We start from the raw sequence: 22,913 nt of genomic DNA, 5'->3' as shown, positions 1-22,913 counted from the left end.
AAACAACAAAATTCTGTAAAGCAATTATCCTTCAATTAAAAATAAATAGATTTTTAAAAAATGCAAAGTGACTCAGCCAATTAAAGCCTATTGAAATTTTTAATCATAAAAGTAACAAATAAGCTCAATATAGAATATTAAGAAAAAAACAGAAACAAAGAAATATTGACCAAACTGCCACTACTCAAGGATGTCACTGCTATAATAGGTACACCTTCTTTTCTGGGCCATGCCACATGGCCTGTGGGATCTTAAAAGTTCCCTAACCAGGGATCAAACCCATGCCCCCTGAAGTGGAAACTCAGAGTCTTAACCACTGGACCACTTCATCAGGGAAGTCCTGGTATACTTCCTTTTACCCTTCCAGTTTTTGTTCCATTACAGAAATAATACAGGTTTTATGTAAAATCCATAGAACTAAAAACAAAAAAAGAAAACCCTGATCTTAATCCACTTCCTAAGAAGAACCACAACTATTAACATTTTAGCATATATAACTTTCCAGACTTATCTACTTAAAAAAATCAGATACATAATATTCTACAAATTTTCACTTAGTTGTAAACATTTTCCAACTATTCTACTATAAAATCAGTTTTAATGTTTGATAGTATTTCATTCTATGGCTACATTATCCCATACTATTTCATCAAATTGGATTCAAACTCAAATCCTTTTTCAGAGCCCTCAATGCTGCCTCAGAAATAAAAAGAAACACCCATTAAAAAAGTAGAAGAAAATTACATAAACATCACTGCCAGACGATGACTGCAAAGTTACTTAAAATATCAGAAACAATCCGACATCTGTTTCTAATTCCCTAGACTGCTCATTACCTCTCATTTTATAGTCAGACACATAAACTGACAAAAACTAAGATGATTAATTCAAAATACCATTACCTAAAAACAAATAATGAACTATGAAACTAGTATATCTAGTTTGATGTTTCACTGCAGACATGTGAAGAAACTGTTTCATGAAAATTCTACTTTTAAAGACTTGAAAGTAGCAGTAACTACCCAACTTAAATTATCCAATACTTTACTTCCCAGATGGTGCAGTCGTAAAGAACTCGCCTGCCAATGCAGAAGTAGGAGACGTGGGTTCGATCCCTGGGTTGGAAGATCCCCTAAAGGAATAAATGGCAACCCACTCCAGTGTTCTTGTCTGGACAATTTCATGGACAGAGGAGTCTGGTGGGTTACAGTCTATGGGTCACAAAGAGTCGGACATGACTGAGCACGTATGCACGTGGTTACTTCCAAACAACTCAAACTACTTTTACTTTAATTTATCCTATGCATATCTGTGATGCAGTTAAGAGCCAGCAGGAAATCTGATTTTTAGATGAGAAAATTGAGGCTCCAGTGACGCCATCCAACCATCTTGGATGACAGAGGATGAGATGGTTGGATGGCATCACTGACTCAATGGACATGAATTTGAGCAAACTCTGGGAGATGGTGAAGGACAGGGAAGCCTGGTGTGCTGCAGTCCATGGGGTCCCAAAGAGTTGGACATGACTGAGCGACTGAACAATGAGAATTTCTCTTGACTCCTATGGAATGTGTTTTCTGGTTTACCCAGTTTTTCTAGACTTCCTACTCTCTCCAAGTTTTATACTTTCTATCTCAAAAAACTATTACAATAGCTTTAATTTATAAAAACAGTATGAAAAAAATTCTGTGTTACTCCTACGGTTTAACAAAACCAGAGACAGCAATCACAGTTTTAGTCTAAGCTGTTTTAAGACATTTGTGTTATGATATGGAAAGACTCATTTTATTTTTTCCGTCTCAGCACTAACTAGCTTCTACACATATTTTCCAGGGAACTCTAGCTTTATTTTTTTTTCTAAAAAAACTATGTAACCTCTCTCTTAATATGTAAGTCATTGGTCTTTCAGCATGTTGTGATACCCTGTTCACATGTACTTGGTATTTTCTTCTTTTTGTTCTCTTTATTCTGTGATTTCAGAATTAGTTAGGATAACTCTAGCCAAAAAGTTCCATGGTTCTTCCTTCTAGGCTAGAGGGTAGTATCTGCTTTGCTTTCACACACTTTTGGTCACATTTCTACTCCACCAGGCATTTATCAACTTTCCTTTACCTCTGAGGCAGCATAACAGTATCATGCTTAAGGGTTAAGACTATGGTCTACAAAGCCAAACTCCCTGGATTTAAATCATGGCTCTGCTACTTACCAGCGAGTGACCTCTTGCTGGTTACTTACTTTCTCTGTGACTCAATTTCTTATCTGTATAAAGAGGAACAATGGCACCTATTTCATAGGTTATTCTGAATTAAGTGAGTTAATTCACTTAAGTATTATACAATAAACACTATATAAATGTTAGCTATTATTATTATTGTCATCATTTTAATTTTTGTTATTGTTGCATTTTTATTTCAGTTATTCTGTAATCCAGAAGGCTATATAAAGAACACAAATCTTCCTGGTCAGGTTACTTTCAAGTGCACACAACCTGTCATTTCACATATCAGATACCAAGTTAAAAGGTTAAGAATGTCTGATGACTCATGAAGAATGACAGTGTTTGCTTCGATGGCTTTTTTTCTTTAAACATATTATACATTCTTTATGTTCTCTTTGAACTATCAACCAAAAAGGAGTTTAACCTGAATAATTACTTCTTTTGAAAAATGTATGTAGATTTTTAAAAAAAAATCACCATACAGTATAATAAAAATGTTTACCTCAGATATTGGATTAACATGTGATTAGACAGCTCAAAGGCCAGAGCACTTTTTCTACATCTCACCAGATCCACAGCACATGTTTATCAGATTGGCATAATCAAAAAGAAAATATCAAATTCTTAAGATTATACTTGGCTTCAGTTGTTTGGAAAACTGGACCTCAGATATACTTTGAAGATTTCAGACATGGGCTTTCTACATTGTGGAATGTATAAACTACAGAGAAGCAGTCACTTGTAGTTTTTTTTTCCCCTAAAACCATTCTTTTTGACAGAAGTGTTACAACTTTAAAAAAATCCATTCAAAAAGAGTTTTCCGTTCACCTCTCCATTTCTGGAAGTTTGATTTTCAAATTCAAAGAGACTTTCTGAAGAAAGCTTGATTAATGGATAATCAATACTTCCTATTGCTGCCTCCCCATTGGAGCATCCACCAACCAAGAACTACTACTTCTGGAATCCCTAACCTCCAGATCCCCACTTATTTCTCAAGTGAAAGTTGCTACCCAAAGAACCCTTCTCTATTCCTGAATGCACTAAAAGCCCCTGATCATGAGCCTACAACCTCTGGCGTCCCAGCTGCCACCTCATTCTATCACACTAACTTCTTCTTCATGGCAATAGGGCAAAGGGAAGTAAGGAAAGTAATGTGGAGGTTGCTCTCACAGTCAAAACAAGCTCCAAAAGTTGAATTCCTAAATGTCTTTCTCACACCCTAAACAATTAAAAACTCCAGATAAATTTCCCCAGTAAGTAATTATAAAAGGTCATGCTTCACTTTGTAGTACTACTGTGATAAAGAATGGAAATTATTTGAGGGCAGATAATTTTGTTTGTGTATCTCTCCTCACAGCATATATTACATTTCATCAGCTCTAAACTTCCATCAATTGTAAGACGCATTTCTGAGAAGCAAAACTGGAAAATAAAGACATATCCTATAATCAATGAAATATGGTAACAGTAACTTCCACATAATGAGTGCTTAATGGATGCTTCCAGAATTGAATTATGTTTTTAAAGTTTCTTTGGGAAAGTATTTGAGGCCTAACTTCAGATAAATCCATAGTGGGCAGAGGACTATAATTTAAGGATTGCCTGTATTTCTAATAGCCAATTTGAAAAGAATGGATATTCTCCAGGAAGTGGTTTGTTCCTATATAGATGTATGTCTGTTTTGGTTCTCTCTCTTCTCCTTACCTCATCAATTAGTTTTCTGGCATTTGCTATAGTATAATCACCAGCAAATAATACCACTAAGCATGACTCATCACTGCTCTTCTGTCTCTGACCCCGGGACACTGGAACGATACTTCTACTCGCTTCTGTGGAAACGCGGACAGCTTTGAGCTCTTCGGTAGTAGGTAGAGGAACATGGTCCTGAACGACAGCATCTTCTGGAAGAAGGCTCCAGTTGTGTTCTCCTGACACAGGTGTAAAGTCATGAATGCTACTCCAGGTATTATTGAAGATACTGAGCCCAGCATCTTTGAACTGGAAAGCTAATTCAGGGTAATACCATTGAAAACAGCTAAACTTGATATTCGTGGAAGACTCAATAATGGGCTGAGTGGCGCAGCACAAGAAGACTTCCAGCTTTCTACAGTCCCGCACACGAAACTGTTGGCAGGCTAATGCGCACTTACAATCTCTGCAATTCCGGAAAAACACGCTGCCTTTCACGGGTCCCAGAAAAATGACACAATTAGTACAGTCATCAATAGTAACGGTAGCAGAATGATCAAAAATATAGATGTTACAGTTCTCACAGTCTTGAATGAGAAATTGTTGTCCTGCCACTTTCCCAGGTAAGCGACCTACTGTTACATCCTTCAGTCCACTGAACATGTAGTCTTTCAGATCAACCTGTAGGAACAAAACACAGACCTTCAGTATTATTAACATTATTCAGCAAACATTGTCTATTAGGTGTCAGGAACAATTTTTTTTTAAATGCCAGAACAGAGACTCAAGCCAGCTAATGATCACTGTCTAGTGTCAGAGCCCAGAGGCTCCAAGGTTTGCCAGCCTTGGAATACACAAGTGGAAAGCCTGGGATCGTGGACACGGAGAGGCCTGCTCTCTTTGCCAGCAGGGATACAAGCAAGTACAGAGCTAAGGACACACAGAAAACTGGAATCAGTCACCTTTACTCTCCCCAGCTGGGGTCTACACACTCCTGGCTCCTTCAGGAGCCTCATAAATACAGGGAAAGAAAAAAGATCACAAATAACCACACAGACAGATTGTAGAGCCCTGACATACTCTGCCTCCAGGACACCTGCTTCCTGGGAGACATGTCTGGTTGATGTGCGTGGGGGTGATGGCACGAACTTTTCTTATAACCAGACCTGGCAGTTTCCTACACAAGGTTCCAGTAAGCTTACATAAGCTAAGTACCCAGTCCCCAAAGTAGAAAGCTACTTTTGGGTTCTAGTCATTGAAACCATGGAAGGAGGCCAATCAGTCCAATCTCTTGGTGGGGCAGTCAGGCACATCTACCTGTATCTCAAACTGGTAGGTTCTGGCTAACCTAGTGGATACAGTGGGGAGACTAAGAGCCGCAGAGCCTTTTATGATGCCCTAAACTGGGTAGGACTTATGAAGAAAGTGGCCTTCCTAGTTCTCGGGATCTCAGCTAGGATTCCCAGAAGACCTACTTCATTTGACATTCACTTGAAAGATTTTCAGAGCCCTAGATGGTGCCTAAAAGGGAAGGAACAATTTTTAATGATAAAATAATATATTCCAACTCTTAATGACTTTGCAACATAGTGAGAAAATAAACATGACAACATTTTTTTAATAAATAAATAAAAGGCATGGGAGGGAAAAGGGAGAGGAAACTGTTATAGATAAAGAAAGGCTCAAGGACATACCAACCAAACAATGTGTGGACACTGCTGGATCCTGTTTCAATATATCAACTGTAAAAGTAATTTTTAGAAACAACTGGGGAAATTCTCATACATACACACAGCATATTGGATGATATTAAGTAATATTTCAGCTTTGACCCTTTTCTTTTTCTGATGCTTCACTTAAAAAAAAAAAAACTGTTTCTTTAAAACTTCTGAATTTGGAAATACGCCCAGATTGGAATATGCTTCTCTTTTCTTCTATAAACTGATGCCTGGGGTCTTACTTTCTAAACCCCAACTGATTTCTGCAACGTGCTACAGAAAATGGAAGAACGTGAAGGCATAAGAGTCACTGTATGTTAGAATTTGTATCTACAAATTTGATTCAAACATTTATTAAGCTACTCCTACAATGTAAGTTTTTTCCCCCAAATTTCACCATTTCTAGCTTTAGGTATTTTAAACTAAAACCCACAGAATCTTTTAAACAGTATACCTGGAATCTGTCACATTATCTTTTAAATTTTAGCTGACCTCTCAAAATATAGTCATTAAAGGACCATTTTGATTTCTCCAAATTACTTTGAAATCTACTTGCACTGTCTTACCTCTTTGTGAATATTAAATTTCAAGCAAAACTATTCATGTACCAGAAACAGGCTCCCATAGGTATAGTACATCAAAAACTTCATTATTTACAAAGGAATAATTTAATCATCTTAATCATACGCAAACTAGCTTAAAGTGACTTATTCAGTATTACACAATAAATGTTGTACTCATCTGGTTTTACACAATGTACTAGAAGAAATATTGGTCTGTAGCATGAGGCAACAAAAGAGGCCTCTTTTCTAGCCTCAATTTGGTCACCTATAAGCAACATGAATGAAAAAAGCACTTTAACTTTCAAGATCTTCAGTCACTCACCTTTTCAGTCATCTGAACACCCAATAAGAGCCAGACATTGTTTTAAGCACTAAAATGAATATGGCCAGTTTTTTCCATGAAAGAACTGAACACCAACTAAACAAATAATTTTAAAACAACCTGGCTGATGTTAGGGGCGTCTGGGGGTGAAAGGATACATATATATGTATGGCTGAGTCCCTTTGCTGTTCACCTGAAACTATCACAGCACCATTAATTGGTTATACTCCAATACAAAATAAAAAGTTAAAAATAAATAAATAAATTGGACATCTGAATTTGGGGGGAAAAACCAATAAAATAATGTGGCTGGGTAATGAGAGATGCCCACAATATTCTGGAAGTACAGAGAAGCAACACCAGGGGTAGGGAAGGTAGGGGTATAAGACTTCCTATTCAAAGTGAGAATGAATAAGCTGAAGTTCACCAGGTAAAAGGGATGGTAGTAAAGGATCTCCCTTCCCTTATCAGGCAAAAACGAAAGAAATGAAACAAAATAAAACTCTTCAGGGAGCGTGAGGAAAATGGAAAGTGGTTTGGTGTTACCAGTGATACTGCAATGGGAGCAAATAAAGCTAGAGAGACAGGCAGGGGCCATATTATGAAACTTGGAAGTGATCTATGGGCAGTAGGGTACCACAGAAGGAAATAAGCAAAATTTACATTTTAGGATGATTATTTGGTAAGAATAAAGACAAATGGCATGGGGATTTGAGTTCAGTTCAGTTTCAGTTCAGTCACTCAGTCGTGTCCGACTCTGAGAACCCATGAACTGCAGCACACCAGGCCTCCCTGTCCATCACCAACTCCTGGAGTTTACCCAAACTCATGTCCATTGAGTCAGTAATGCCATCCAACCACTTCATCCTCTGTTGTCCCCTTCTCGTCCTGCCCTCAATCTTTCCCAGCATCAGGGTCTTTTCAAATGAGTCAACTCTTCACATCAGGTGGCCAAAGTACTGGAGTTTCAGCTTCAACATCAGTCCTTCCAATGAACACCCAGGACGGATCTCCTTTAGGATGGACCTGTTGGATCTCCTTGCAGTCTGAGGGACTCTCAAGAATGGCATTGAAACATGTAAAATATCATGTATGAAACGAGATGCCAGTCCAGGTTCAATGCATGATGCTGGATGCTTGGGGCTAGTGCACTGGGACGACCCGGGGGGATGGTGTGGGGAGGGAGGAGGGAGGAGGGTTCAGGTTGGGGAGCACATGTATACCTGTGATGGACTCATTTTGATGTTTGGCAAAACTAATACAATTATGTAAAGTTTAAAAATAAAATAAAATTTAAAAAAAATTAAAATTAAAAATTAAAAAAAAAAAAAAGAGTCTTCTCCAGCACCACAGTTCAAAAGCATCAATTCTTCGGCACTCAGCTTTCTTTATAGTCCAACTCTCACATCCATACATGACTACTGGAAAAACCATAGCCTTGACTAAACGGACCTTTGTTCATAAACTAATGTCTCTGCTTTTTAATATGCCATCTAGGTTGGTCATAACTTTCCTTCCAAGGAGTAAGTGTCTTTTAATTTCATGGCTACAATCATCATCTGCAGTCATTTTGGAGCCCAAAAAATAAAGTCAGCTACTGTTTCCACTGTTTCCCCATCTATTTGCCATGAAGTGATGGGAACAAATGCCATGATCTTAGTTTTCTGAATGTTGATTTTTAAGCCAACTTTTTCACTCTCCACTTTCACTTTCATCAAAAGGCTCTTTAGTTCTTCTTCACTTTCTGCTATAAGGGTGGTGTCATCTGCATATCTGAGGTTATTGATATTTCTCCCAACAATCTTGATTCCAGCTTGTGCTTCCTCCAGCCCAGCATTTCTCATGATGTACTCTGCATATAAGTTAATAAGCAGGGTGACAATATGCAGCTTTGACGTACTCATTTTCCTATTTGGAACCAGTCTGTTGTTCCATGTCCAGTTCTAACTCTTGCTTCCTGACCTGCATACAGATTTCTCAAGAGGCAGGTCAGGTGGTCTGGTATTCCTATCTATTTCAGAATTTTCCATAGTTTATTGTGATCCACACAGTCAAAGGCTTTGGTATAGTCAATAAAGCAGAAATAGATGTTTTTCTGGAACTCTCTAGCTTTTTCCATGATCCAGCAGATGTTGGCAATTTGATCTCTGGTTCCTCTGCCTTTTCTAAAACCAGCTTGAACATCTGGAAGTTCACAGTTCACATATTGCTGAAGCCTGGCTTGGAGAATTTTGAGCATTACTTTGCTAGCGTGTGAGATGAGTGCAATTGTGCAGTAGGTTGAGCATTCTTTGGCATTGCCTTTCTTAGGGATTGAATGAAAACTGACCTTTTTCAGTCCTGTGGCTACTGCTGAGTGTTCCAAATTTGCTGACATATTGAGTGCAGCACTTTCACAGCATCATCTTTCAGGATTTGAAATAGCTCAACTGGAATTCCATCACCTCCACTAGCTTTGTTCATAGTGATGCTTTCTAAGGCCCACTTGACTTCACATTCCAGGATGTCTGGCTCTAGGTCAGTGATCACACCATTGTGATTATCTGGGTCATGAAGATCTTTTTTGTACAGTTCTTCTGTGTATTCTTGCCACCTCTTCTTAATATCTTCTGCTTCTGTTAGGTCCATACCATTTCTATACTTTATTGAGCCCATCTTTGCATGAAATGTTCCCTTGGTATCTCTAATTTTCTTGAAGAGATCTCTAGTCTTTCCCATTCTATTTTTTTCCTCTATTTCTTTGCATTGATCGATGAGGAAGTCTTTCTTATCTCTCCTTGCTATTCTTTGGAACTCTGCATTCAAATGGGTATATATCTTCCTTTTCTCCTTTGCTTTTTGCTTCTGTTCTTTTCACAGCTATTTGTAAGGCCTCCTGAGACAGCCATTTTGCTTTTTTGCATTTCTTTTTCTTGGGGATGGTCTTGATCCCCGTCTCCTGTACAATGTCACGAACCTCCGTCCATAGTTCATCTGGCACTCTGCCTATCAGACCTAGTCCCTTAAATATATTTCTCACTTCCACTGTATAAGGGATTGGAGAGACGGTTTCAGTCATCCAGAAAGGGCTGGAACTAGATCAGTGGTTAGCAGGGAAGAGGAAGATAGGATGAATTTGAGAAATTGAGGAAGTAGAATCAGCAGATTTAGTAATTCAGTGGCTGTAGGAGGTAAGGCAGAAGGATGAGTCAAACATGATACCTAGCTCTCTAGTCTGCTTTTTCAATCTTTTTGACTACAATCCACATTAGAACATTATCCAGCACAGCCCAGTACACATATATATGAATATTTGTATACACATACCAATGAAATTAAAGTTTCACAAAATAACACTTACACTTATTTTGTGTTAAATCCCTAATATTTTCTATTAACCCACCCAAGGTTTGAAAAAACACTGCTCTGGTTTATGTGATTGGATATTGGTGGTACAGGTAGCGCTAGTCATAAAGAAAATGCCTGCAATGCAGGAGACATAAGAGACACGGGTTTGATCCCTGGGCGGGGAAGATCCCTGGAGAAGGCAATGGCAAACCACTCCAGTATTCTTGCCTGGAGAATCCCATGGACAAAGGATGCTGGTAGGCTACAGCCTGCGGAATCACAAAGAGTTGGACATGACTGAAGTGATTTTGCATAGCACAGCACGCTGTCACACACCAAAAAGAAAAAAAAAAAAAAAAAAAGAAGAAAATACAAGAGGCAAAACACGTTTAAAGTGGGAAGGGATGTTCAAACAATTCCATTTCTAGGATTTTACATGTGACGCATATATATAAAGGTACAGTGCTCCAGTTTGGTCTCTACCAAGATACTGAACTAGCATAGTTGTTGGCTCCCAACTGCCCAAGATCAATCTCAAATGGATCAAGTAAGAAAAACACTAAGAAAAGGGGAAATGATGCAAAACCCTTGTGGTGGGTGTGAAAGATAAAACAGAAAAGGAAACTCAGATTTCTGCTCTCGCTTCTCCCCCTCCCAAATCTTGAGACAACAATGCTTCCCCTACACCTGCTGGGACTCAGACTGCTGGTCTAGATTTCCTTGGGAGCAAATTCAGGTAAAAACCCTGTGCTGGTGAAGGGCTAAGAAAAATGGGTGGTGATTAACTTTGATAGTGATTTAGATCAGATCAGTCGCTCAGTTGTGTCCGACTCTTTGCGACCCCATGAATGGCAGCACGCCAGGCCTCCCTGTCCATCACCAACTCCCGGAGTTCACTCAGACTCACGTCCATCAAGTCAGTGATGCCATCCAGCCATCTCATCCTCTGTTGTCCCCTTTTCCTCCTGCCCCCAATCCCTCCCAGCATCAGAGTCTTTTCCAATGAGTCAACTCTTCGCATGAGGTGGCCAAAGTACTAGAGTTTCAGCTTTAGCATCAGTCCTTCCAAAGAACACCCAGGACTGATTTCCTTTAGAATGGACTGGTTGGACCTCCTTGCAGTCCAAGGGACTCTCAAGACTCTTCTCCAACACCACAGTTAAAAAGCATCAATTCTTCAGCACTTAGCTTTCTTCACAGTCCAACTCTCACATCCATACATGACCACAGGAAAAACCATAGCCTTGACTAGATGGAACTTTGTTGGCAAAGTAATGTCTCTGCTTTTCAATATGCTATCTAGGTTGGTCATAACTTTTCTTCCAAGGAGTAAGCGTCTTTTAATTTCATGGCTGCAGTCACCATCTGCAGTGATTTTGGAGCCCCAAAAAATAAAGTCTGACACTGTTTCCACTGTTTCCCCGTCTATTTCCCATGAAATGATGGGACCAGATGCCATGATCTTCGTTTTCATGTACTAGTACTAGATCGTAAAGAAAGTCTCTATTTTTAATAATCGATAACCTAAAATATTTAGGATTAAATGTTAAAAAACCATCTATGGAATACACCAAAAATGGAGTTTAAATAGCCACAATAAAAACTCTCAAATTAATGCATTAAATGTCCATCCTAAGAAATTAGACAATAAAAAGTACAATAAACTGACTTTCTGTAGAAGGAAAATAGATAAAAATAATATGAGACTACTGATTTAGAAATCAAATATACAGTAGAAAATATCAGCAAAGCCCCAAATAGGTTTTTTTTTTTTTTTTCTGTGGGGGGCGGGGATCTAAAAATTAGGTAACTTTCTGTCAAGAATGATGAAGACAAAAGAACAAAAACACAAACAGTGGAAAGGGGTGGGAATGTGGTCATGGAGCAGGATAATAGGATATTGATCTAGTCGGCAACATGCAAGAGTGGTTGAAGTTGTTCTGCTTTAGACCTTAAGCAGGATAAAAAGCACTCTCTAGTCTTCAGCTTGTCTCTTGGCACCAGTCCACCTCCCACAGTGGGAATGAGAAGATCTAGAGTGCCACCAACAGGTGTTTTTGCTTTTTAAAAAAAGAGCCCAGGAGTTGGCCTGTCTCTACCAAGGCCTCAAACTCAATGAGCAAGGGGAAATCTTCAAGCTTCAGTATGGTTACTCTCACTGTACCGGAAACTCCTTAAAATTTTTAGGTAAAAGTTTGTGTGTATTTTCCTGGGGAATTGATTTGGGCTTCAAGATTCTGGACAAATTATCTTTGTGTAAGACACAGATAGCAAGTTCAAAAGTCTGCAAGCATATTTATCTCAGAATTAAGTAGGAAACAAACCACTGTTTGGATAAAGATAAAAAATAAAACAGTTAATACTTCTTAAAGGAATTCAGCTATTTTTTTGGCATGGGAAATGATTTATGATATATTATAAACATACAGTATTTAACATACAGAAATTTCAACTATATTAATTATAATATAACTAGTACTATATCACTAGTGTAGTTAAGACTTGTTGCAAATGCAGAAAGAAAATCTATTCTTAACTTCAAAAATACTGAGCTGCTGTTTTAGGCTTGGGCTGTATTATGGACTGAATGTGTTGTCTCAAAATTCATGCCTTGAAGCTCTAATGGTATTTGGAGGTGGGGACTTTGGAGGTAATTAGGTTTGTTTGATGGTTTAGTCACTAAGTCCTGTCCAACTCTTGTGACCCCATGGACTGTAGCCTGCCAGGCTCCTCTGTCCATGGGACTTTCCAGGCAAGAATACTAGAGTGGATTGCCATGTCCTTCTCCAGGGGATATTCCCGGCCCAGGAATCGAACCCAGGTCTCCTGCATTGCAGGCGGATTCTTTACGGACTGAGCTATGAGGGAAGCCCAATTAGGTTTAGAGGAGGTCATGAAGGAGGAGCCCTCAGGATGGGATTAATGCCCTTATAAGAAGAGATGCAGGCAGGCACTGAGGAAAAGAAGGGCATGTGAGTATACAGGAAGATGGCAGCTAACTACAAGCAGGAAGAGGGCTTTCACCAGTGAGAAATACAGAACTCTTGGCACGCTGCAAGCCCATTCAAATCCTTGCACTAAGAAACTTGACCAAACTCTAGCAAGGCTTCTAGTAGCACAAGGCTATGTCCTATTAAAATGCCTGCCCAAGAAAAGCTCAACCCTGCATGAACATTTACTATTTGTTCTAGCCAATATCTGATGACAGGCCCCTGACCTCCCTTTCTTAGAACATTTACTGAAACAGGCTTACAACTGTGACTGTATTCCTTACTAGAAGTGTCTTTCTCAAGGACCTGAGAGCCATTGCTATGAAATGTAATTATTAGGAAGGACAGGGCCTCTGTTTACCAGTCTCTGTGGGAAGATAAGATCTTAACTTCTAAACTGCCAGCTAACAAACATGGCTGGCCTATTCTCATTTACAAGGACCAACTTTGTAATTTTTCACTTTTCTGACTCTACTGAGGCCCTGCTCTTCCCCCATCCCTCATTCTCTCTTAAATGGCCTAAATCACCTCTGCACAAATTGGAATGGAACTCAGCTGTTTCCCCTGTCAGGAGTCACTGAACAAGATCTGTTTTCATTGCTTTAACTAATGTCCAGCAGTATTTATCTCTGACACCAGACACTGCATCTGCTGGCACTTTGATCTTGTACCTCCCAGCCTCCAAAACTGTGCAAAATAAATCTCTGTTGTTTAAGCCACCCAGTCTATGGTATCTTGTTATAATGGCCTGAGTAGACTAAGGCTGACTGCCATAAGAAAATAATACAGTCTGGTTAAGTTAAACAGAAATTTATTTTTCACAATTTGGGAGGCTGGGAAGTACAAAATCAAGGTGCCATTGGGGTTGGTTTCTGGAGAGACCTCTCTTTTTGTCTTTTGGATGGTTGCCTTTTTGAATTATCCTTACATGGTCTTTCCTGGGTGAGTGCAGGGTAAGCTTTCTGATGTCTCTTCTTATAAGAGTACTAATCCTGTCAGACCAGGGTCCCACCTTTATGACCTCATTTAACTTTAATTATTTCCTTAGAGGCCCCATCTTCAAAGAAAATCAACCATACTGGGAGTTATAGGGGACTGGAATGCAAAAGTAGGAAGTCAAGAAACACCTGGAGTAACAGGCAAATTTGGCCTTGGAATACGGAATGAAGCAGGGCAAAGACTAATAGAATTTTGCCAAGAAAATGCACTGGTCATAGCAAAACCCTCTTCCAACAACACAAGAGAAGACTCTACACATGGACATCACCAGATGGTCAACACTGAAATCAGATTGATTATATTCTTTGCAGCCAAAGATGGAGAAGCTCTATACAGTCAGCAAAAACAAGACCAGGAGCTGATTGTGGCTCAGATGATGAACTCCTTATTACCAAATTCAGACTTAAATCGAAGAAAGTAGGGAAAAACACTAGACCATTCAGGTATGACCTAAATCAAATCCCTTTTGATTATACAGTGGAGGTGAGAAATAGATTTAAGGGCCTAGATCTGATAGATAGAGTGCCTGATGAACTATGGAATGAGGTTCGTGACATTGTACAGGAGACAGGGATCAAGACCATCCCCATGGAAAAGAAAAGCAAAAAAGCAAAATGGCTGTCTGGGGAGACCTTACAAATAGCTGTGAAAAGAATAGAAGCAAAAAGCAAAGGAGAAAAGGAAAGATATAAGCATCTGAATGCAGAGTTCCAAAGAATAGCAAGAAGAGATAAGAAAGCCTTCCTCAGCGATCAATGCAAAGAAATAGAGGAAAACAACAGAATGGGAAAGACTAGAGATTTCTTCAAGAAAATTAGAGATACCAAGGGAACATTTCATGCAAAGATGGGCTCGATAAAAGACAGAAATGGTATGGACCTAACAGAAGCAGAAGATATTAAGAAGAGGTGGCAAGAATACACAGAAGAACTGTACAAAAAAGATCTTCACAACCCAGATAATCACGATGGTGTGATCACTGACCTAGAGCCAGACATCCTGGAATGTGAAGTCAAGTGGGCCTTAGGAAGCATCACTACAAACAAAGCTAGTGGAGGTGATGGAATTCCAGTTGTGCTATTTCAAATCCTGAAAGAAGATGCTGTGAAAGTGCTGCACTCAATATGCCAGCAAATTTGGAAAACTCAGCAGTGGCCACAGGACTGGAAAAGGTCAGTTTTCATTCCAATCCCAAAGAAAGGCAATGCCAAAGAATGCTCAAACTATCACACAATTGCACTCATCTCACATGCTAGTAAAGTAATGCTCAAAATTCTCCAAGCCAGGCTTCAACAATACGTGAACCGTGAACTTCCTGATGTTCAAGCTGGTTTTAGAAAAGGCAGAGGAACCAGAGATCAAATTGCCAACATCTGCTGGATCATGGAAAAAGCCAGAGAGTTCCAGAAAAACATCTATTTCTTCTTTATTGACTATGCCAAAGCCTTTGACTGTGTGGATCACAATAAACTGTGGGAAATTCTGAAAGAGATGGGAATACCAGACCACCTGATCTGCCTCTTGAGAAATCTGTATGCAGGTCAGGAAGCAAGAGTTAGAACTGGACATGGAACAACAGACTGGTTCCAAATAGGAAAAGGAGTACGTCAAGGCTGTAAATTGTCACCCTGCTTATTTAACTTATATGCAGAATACATCATGAGAAACGCTGGACTGGAAGAAACACAAGCTGGAATCAAGATTGCCGGGAGAAATACCAATAACCTCAGATATGGAGATGACACCACCCTTATGGTAGAAAACGAAGAGGAACTAAAAAGCCTCTTGATGAAAGTGAAAGTGGAGAGTGAAAAAGTTGGCTTAAAGCTCAACATTCAGAAAACAAAGATCATGGCATCTGTTCCCATCACTTCATGGGAAATAAATGGGGAAACAGTGTCAGATTTTATTTTTTGTGCTCCAAAATTACTGCAGATGGTGAGTGCAGCCATGAAATTAAAAGATGCTTACTCCTTGGAAGAAAAGTTATGACCAACCTAGATAGCATATTGAAAAGCAGAGACATTACTTTGCCAACAAAGGTCCATCTAGTCAAGGCTATGGTTTTTCCCATGGTCATGTATGGATGTGAGAGTTGGACTGTGAAGAAGGCTAAGTGCCGAAGAATTGGTGCTTTTGAACTGTGGTATTGGAGAAGACTCTTGAGAGTCCCTTGGACTGCAAGGAGATCCAACCAGTCCATTCTAAAGGAGATCAGTCCTGGGTGTTCTTTGGAAGGACTGATGCTAAAGCTGAAACTCCAGTACTTTGGCCACCTCACGCAAAGAGTTGACTCATTGGAAAAGACTCTGATGCTGGGAGGGATTGAGGGCAGGAGGAGAAGGGGACGACAGAGGATGAGATGGCTGGATGGCATCACTGACTCGATGGACATGAGTCTGGGTGAACTTCGGGAGTTGGTGATGGACAGGGAGGCCTGGCGTGCTGCAATTCATGGGGTGGCAAAGAGTCGGACACGACTGAGTGACTGAACTAAACTGAACTCAACTTAATGAAAGAAATCAAAGATAGCATAAACAGATGGAGAGATATTCCACGTTCCTGGGTAGGAAGAATCAATGTTATGCAAATAATTATACTACCAAACACAATCTATAGATTCAATGTGATACATATTAAATTAACAAGGGCATTTTTCACAGAACTAGAACAAAAAAATTTCACAATTCATATGGAAACACAAAAGACCCCGAACAGCCAAAGCAGTCTTCAGAAAGAAGAATGGAGCTGGAGGAATCAATCTTCTTGACTTCAGGTAATACTACAAAGCTACAGTCATCAATACAGTATGGTACTGGCACACACAAAAAATCAATGGTACAAGATAGAAAGCCCAGAGATAAACCCATGCATCTATGGATACCTTATTTTTGACAAAGGAGGCAAGAATATACAATGGGGCAAAGACAGCATCTTCAGTAAATGGGGCTGGGAAATCTGGACAGCTATATGTAAAAGAATGAAATTGGAACACTTCCTAACACCATACAAAAAGATAATCTCAAAATGGATTAAAGACCTAAATGTAAGACCAGAAACTATAAAACTCTAAGAGGAAAACATAGGCAGAACACTCGATGACATAAATCAAAGCAAGATCCTCTGTGACCCACCTCCTAGAGTAATGGAAATAAAAACAAAAGTAAACAAGTGGGACCTGATTAAACTTAAAAGCTTTTGCACAGCAAAGGAAACTATAACAAGGTGAAAGAAAACCCTCAGAATAGAAGAAAATAATAGCAAATGAAGCCACTGACAAAGGATTAATTTCCAAAATATCCAAGCAGCTCATACAACTCAATACCAGGAAAACAAACAACCCAATCAAAAAGTGGGGAAAAGACCTAAACAGACATTTCTCCAATGAAGACATACAGATGGCTAACAAACACATGAAAAGATGCTCAACATCACTCATTATTAGAGAAATGCAAATCAAAACTATGAGATACCACCTCACACCATTCAGAATGCTGCTACTGCTAAGTTGCTTCAGTTGTGTCTGACTCTGTGCAACCCCATAGACAGCAGCTCACCAGGCTCCCCCATCCCTGGGATTCTCCAGGCAAGAATCCTGGAGTGGGTTGCCAGTTCCTTCTCCAATGCATGAAAGTGAAAAGTGAAAGTGAAGCCGCTTAGCCGTGTCTGACTCTTAGCGACCCCATGGACTGCAGCCCAACAGGCTCCTCCGTCCATGGAATTTTCCAGGCAAGAGTACTGGAGTAGGGTGCCATTGCCTTCTCCGACCATTCAGAATGGCCCTCATCAAAATTTCAACAAACAATAAATGCTGGAGAGAGTGTGGAGAAAAGGGAATGCTCTTGTACTGTTGGTGGGAATGTAAATTGATACAGCCACTATGGAAGATGGTATGGAGATTCCTTAAAGCATTAGGAATAAAACCACCATATGACCCAGCAATCACACTCCTAGGCATATACCCTGAGGAAAGCAAAATTGAAAAAGACACATGTATCCCATTGTTCATTGCAGCACTATTTACAACAGCTAGAGCATGGAAGGAACCTAGATGCCCATCAACAGATGAATGGATAAAGAAGTTTTGGCACATATACACAATGGAATATTACTCAGCCATAAAAATAAACACATTTGAGTCAGTTCTGATGAGGTGGATGAACCTAGAACCTATTATACAGAGTGAAGTGAGTCAGAAAGTAAAAGATAAATATCGTATTCTAACACACATATACGGAATCTAGAAAAATGGTACTGAAGAATTTACTTGCAGGGGAGCAATGAAGAAACAGACATAGAGAATAGACTTATGGACATTGGGAGAGGGGAGGAGAGGGTGAGATGTATGGAAAGAGTAACATGGAAACTTACATTACCATATGTAAAATAGATAGCCAACTGGAATTTACTATATGGCTCAGGAAACTCAAACAGGGGTTCTGTATCAATCTAGAGGGGTGGGATGGGGCTGGAGATGGGAGGGAGGCTCAAAAGGGAGGGTATATATGCATACCTATGGTTGATTCATGTTGAGGTTTGACAGAAAACAACAAAATTCTCTAAAGCAATTATTCTTCAATTAAAAAAAAAACTGATCAGAGGCTAGAGGCAGAGTTGACTACAAAAGAGCATGAGGAAATTTGGGGAAATGATTGTACTGTTCTAGATATTTGGCTTATTCCCACTTTTTGGCCATTACAAATAATGCTGTTACGAATATTTGTGTACAAGCTTCTGTGTGGAAGTATGTTTTAATTTCTCTGGGATATACTTAGGAGTGGAATGTAACGGCCAAAAAGTGGAAACAAGCCAAATGTCTAACAAAATGGATAGTAAAATAAATAAAATTTATTTATAAATAAGATTAAATAAAATATCTACTCTATTTTAAGGTTATTCAGCAATAAAAAGGAATAAATTATTGATATATGCTATAATATGGATGAATCTCAAAGACATGCTAAGTGAAAGTATACAAAAGAACATATACTGCATGATTTCACTGATAAATGTCCCAAATAGACAAAATCTCTAGAGATTGAAAGTAAAATTGTAGTTTCCTGGGGCTGGGGGGAGTAGGGATGGATCTGGGTTTCTTTTGTGAGGGATGAAATGTTAAAAAATTACATCACAGTGATGGAAACAGAACTCTGTGAACTTGTTGTATGCCTATTAATTATATCTCAATAAAACTATTTTTAAATGTATAAAGAAAGAACTAGTTATTTCCATTAAGTAACAACTTTATGTAAAGGATTTAAAACAAGTCGACAAGTTTGACATTTCTCCCATCAAGAGAACCCCTCCCTTTGGATGTAGGTGACACCTGTGATTGCCTTAGTAAACAATATGGCAGAGACTTCCCGGGCTGTCCAATGGTTAGGACTCTGGGCAGGGGGCACAGGTTCCATCCCTGGTCTGGTTGGGGAACTAAGATCCCAAATTCCACATGCTTCGATATGGCCAAAAAAAAAAAAAAAAAGGCAGAAGTAATGTCACATTACTTAAGAGAGCAGTTAGAAAAAGCCATGCAGCTTCTGTCAGTCTCAGGACACTCGCCTTTGGAACCCAGCCATCACGCTGTGGGGAAGCCCGGGCTACATGACGAGGCCCCTGGCCCTTAGCCCCAGCTAAGCTTCCAGCCAAAACCAGCATCAACTTGCCAGCCACCTCTGTGATTAAGTCATATTGAAAGCAGATCCTCCATCCCCCAGTCAAGTTGCCGCGATTGATGACACACAGAGCAGACAGCCAACCAGGCTAAGCCCCACACAAATTGCAGAATTGTAAGCAAAATAAGTACTTGCCATTATTCTGTGACATTAAGTTTTGGGGTAGTTTGCTAGGCAACCATGGATAACAGAATACCTTAGGTACTTAAGAGGTTAAAAATACCATCTACTCAAAAACAGCCCCCTACTCAATGCAGATACTTCTTTCCAATAAATCACCATCCAACCTCTATGTGAATATTCTGACCAACATGAAGATTGTTTCTTCACAAAGCCACCCCTTCTGGTGATGAACAACTCTTGAGTTATGATCTGCCTTGTATTAAGATTGGTTCTGCCTGTCCAAGTTCTGTCCTCAGAAGTAGCCAGTACTGTCTAACCTCTCTTCCTCAGGACAGGCGTTTACCTTACTAAATAGTAGAGAAATCTTTACCAGGTTTCATTTTGTAGCTCAGAAAACTGAGTGGATATAATATGTATTGTCTGTGCTCAAAATCACAACTTTCATACCTATGCCACCATTTCTATCATCTAGGAAGAGAATGGTATAAGTAACTAGAAAATGAAAGCTATTTTCCTGTACTACTCATCCTTCCTTTGTACTTAAATATTTCTTGTTTTAATTTAAAAATGCCAGTTAGCTCTTCAAGGGCATGGAAAATAATTCTTGTCATTGTGAGTCTTCCTTGGTGTTTGAGGACATATATATTGAATAATTTGCCTAGCTATGGGAAGCAGCATACAGATAACAAGGATACAAGCATTTCTTTCCAAATGATTTAAACACAGATCTTACAATCCAAAAATACTATGCATCTTATCAATGTAGTAACTGTACGATAAGTTTTTTTCTTTTTCAAAGTCAGCAACAGAAAATGAGCTTCTTACACTGTTGATTACAGTAAATCAGTTGTCATGACAACACTTAAGTCCCCAAACATTCTTTCTAATTGAGACAATTTCTTCTAGCTTCAGTCCCTTAAGACTGACTCAATTACACAACTCAAAATCCAAATCCCTGAGGGTGCCTCTGAATAAGGATACTGATTAAGCAACCTAAGGAAAAGTCTAAACACCACTTTTCCAAGTTGCAAGGAAACTTTTCAGGCAATGCACTTTGTTTTTACAGCTAAGTCTTACAAGTTTAATGGTAATTGTATGATGTAACTTTAAAATTGTTTATATTTCATGATCATATTACAGAGATCTAAACTTTTAATACAAACCATTCTGTTTATATACCTTTAATATATCTCATTCATGTTCTCTGGGCTATATTTACATCCTGTTTCTTTTAAGGTACAATTAAAATCTTCTACAAGCAAGCAAGACCATGCTAAACTCAATAAAAGTATCACTGGATTAATATAGAACATATGCACACTACCCATATCGAGCTCATGAGTTAAGGAGCAGAAAAAAAAACTTTAAAATCATATACAACCTTAGCAGGTCATCATAAATTAGAGGGGCCCAAGAATGAATTCTTAGTAATTCCAAAAGAACAAAATATTCCAAAAAGAAAAAGCAATGTTGGGAAATGTGGTATCTCTGTTGTCTCAAAATGTAAGCTGGCAATTCTCTAACAGTATAAAAGATTTTTAAAAGGGCTTGCTTTCAGACAGAAAGTACAGTACTTTCCACTCCTACGTTATAAAATGCTGCTATCCCAATGGAAATTTGCTGTATGATTCAGGGAACTCAAACCCAGGCTCTGTAAGGCCCTAGAGGGGTGGGAAAGGGTGGGAGGTGGGAGGGAGGTTCAAGAGCGAGGGGACATATGTACACCTATGGCTAGTTCATGTTGATTATCACAGAAAGCAAACCGATATTGTAAAGCAATTATCAATCAATTAAAATAAATAAATATAATTTAAAAAATGCAGCTATCAAGTATGGATAAAATAGAATAAACCGACTATGCAACCCTGTGAAGCAGGGGCAGAAAGATGGGGCTGAGAAGTCTGTAAAAAAGTGTCCAATTTTTAAAATCTGACACTTGGAGAACCGAGTTCATGTGAATAAATTCTGCGGGGGACTGGAAATCATGTAGGATGGTCTATGAAAACAAATCATTAATAAAACATTTACTATAAAGCATTCATTGATAAAGATATGTTTCATTAAGCAAGGAGTTGTATTAACTGTTCATAACACCCATTTAAAACTTCTTATCATTTTGTTTGGAAGAGAAAAAAATTAATGGATCTATCAAAGTATTTTTCTAAACATAAATGGAGAACTATGTAGAAAGAGGAAGCATTATGAAATTTATGACTAAGTGTGTTTTGTGTAAGACTAAAACTGTTCAAAGGTAGTGGACGTGTTCAAAGGTTTTTCGTTTCTGGCTATAGGGAAAAGTAAAAATAAGGACATTTTCACTCATTCAACAGTAAAATACTGCCTAGCTTATGTAGGTTATTTTCACCTTACAGTCTTAACACACATTCCAAAGACTGATTTGATTTTCATCATTCCTTTCGGGAAGAGGAGGGAAAGCAGGGCTGTATATGTCAAATGGTCCACTTCATCATTGAGAAAATTCTGCAGTGGAATATATCAGGAGGCACCAGAGATTTACTGACTAGGGCAGACAAAAGAGAAAACAGCCACAGAAAGAACATAAGCCGCAAAAGAGATGAGATCAGTCCCAAGTGTAACTCGAGGACTGGACAAAACCCTGCTCGGCGCTGCAAGTGAAATGAGCAGACGTGATTTGGGGCATTCCAGGTTCTCCTTCCTTCTCTGGAGTCCATTCTTGGACCGGAGAGCAGGATGCAGAGAGGAGGGAAAGCCCGCAGTGTTCAACTGCCTGGACAATGAGCTCTAGGGCCCCATCCAGAGCTGCACCGCCCTCCTTGAAGCCTTCTCTAGCGTTCAATTTCACGGCTCCCCCAAAAGTCATTCACTTCGACTTCAACAGCTTGCGGGAGAGAGCACGCGCGCAAGAGCAGCAGCTGCTGGGCCCGCCCCCTTAGCGATGCTGGCCGCGGGGGACCCTCGCCGAGCTGCTCAGCAGGACTGAGACCAGCCGCTAAGGGACTCTACCTTCTCGCGCTGGTCCCAGCTGTACTGCTTCGGCTGCACTTCCTCGTCCTCCGGCTGCGACTCCTTCTCAGCCTTCCGCCTCTTGGAGAAGAAGCAGCCCATGGTCTTGGCCCGCCGGGTCTCACTGGCCGCTACTCCTCGCCGGCCTGCTGGCTCAGGCACCTCCTGGAGTTGCAATGTGAACCCCGGGCGCCTGGGCCCCGCAGCGGTCTGAACACTGCCCCGCGGAACCACCCAGTAGCCCGCAGCCCAGGTTTGCCCGCCAGGCCCAACACCCCTGTTCTTTTTCCTCTCAGTTGTCCTGACG

The 22,913-nt window shown here is 39.6% G+C and overlaps 1 protein-coding gene across 1 annotated transcript in view; it reads right to left on the bottom strand.

Moving 5' to 3' along the window:
- Positions 1–22,913, bottom strand: part of RP2 (RP2 activator of ARL3 GTPase) — a 42,796-nt gene extending 19,883 nt beyond the window's left edge. The window contains exons 1-2 of the mRNA XM_070784714.1: positions 22,607–22,913; positions 3,923–4,588 (exon numbers count right to left, since the gene is read on the bottom strand). Coding sequence (XP_070640815.1) covers positions 3,923–4,588; positions 22,607–22,708 — 768 coding nt within the window. The 5' untranslated portion in view covers positions 22,709–22,913. The remainder of the gene's footprint in view (positions 1–3,922; positions 4,589–22,606) is intronic.

The sequence above is a fragment of the Bos indicus genome, chromosome X, assembly GCF_029378745.1.
Source record: "Bos indicus isolate NIAB-ARS_2022 breed Sahiwal x Tharparkar chromosome X, NIAB-ARS_B.indTharparkar_mat_pri_1.0, whole genome shotgun sequence".
Lineage (NCBI taxonomy): Eukaryota > Metazoa > Chordata > Mammalia > Artiodactyla > Bovidae > Bos > Bos indicus.
This window is presented reverse-complemented; position numbering and strand designations above follow the sequence as displayed.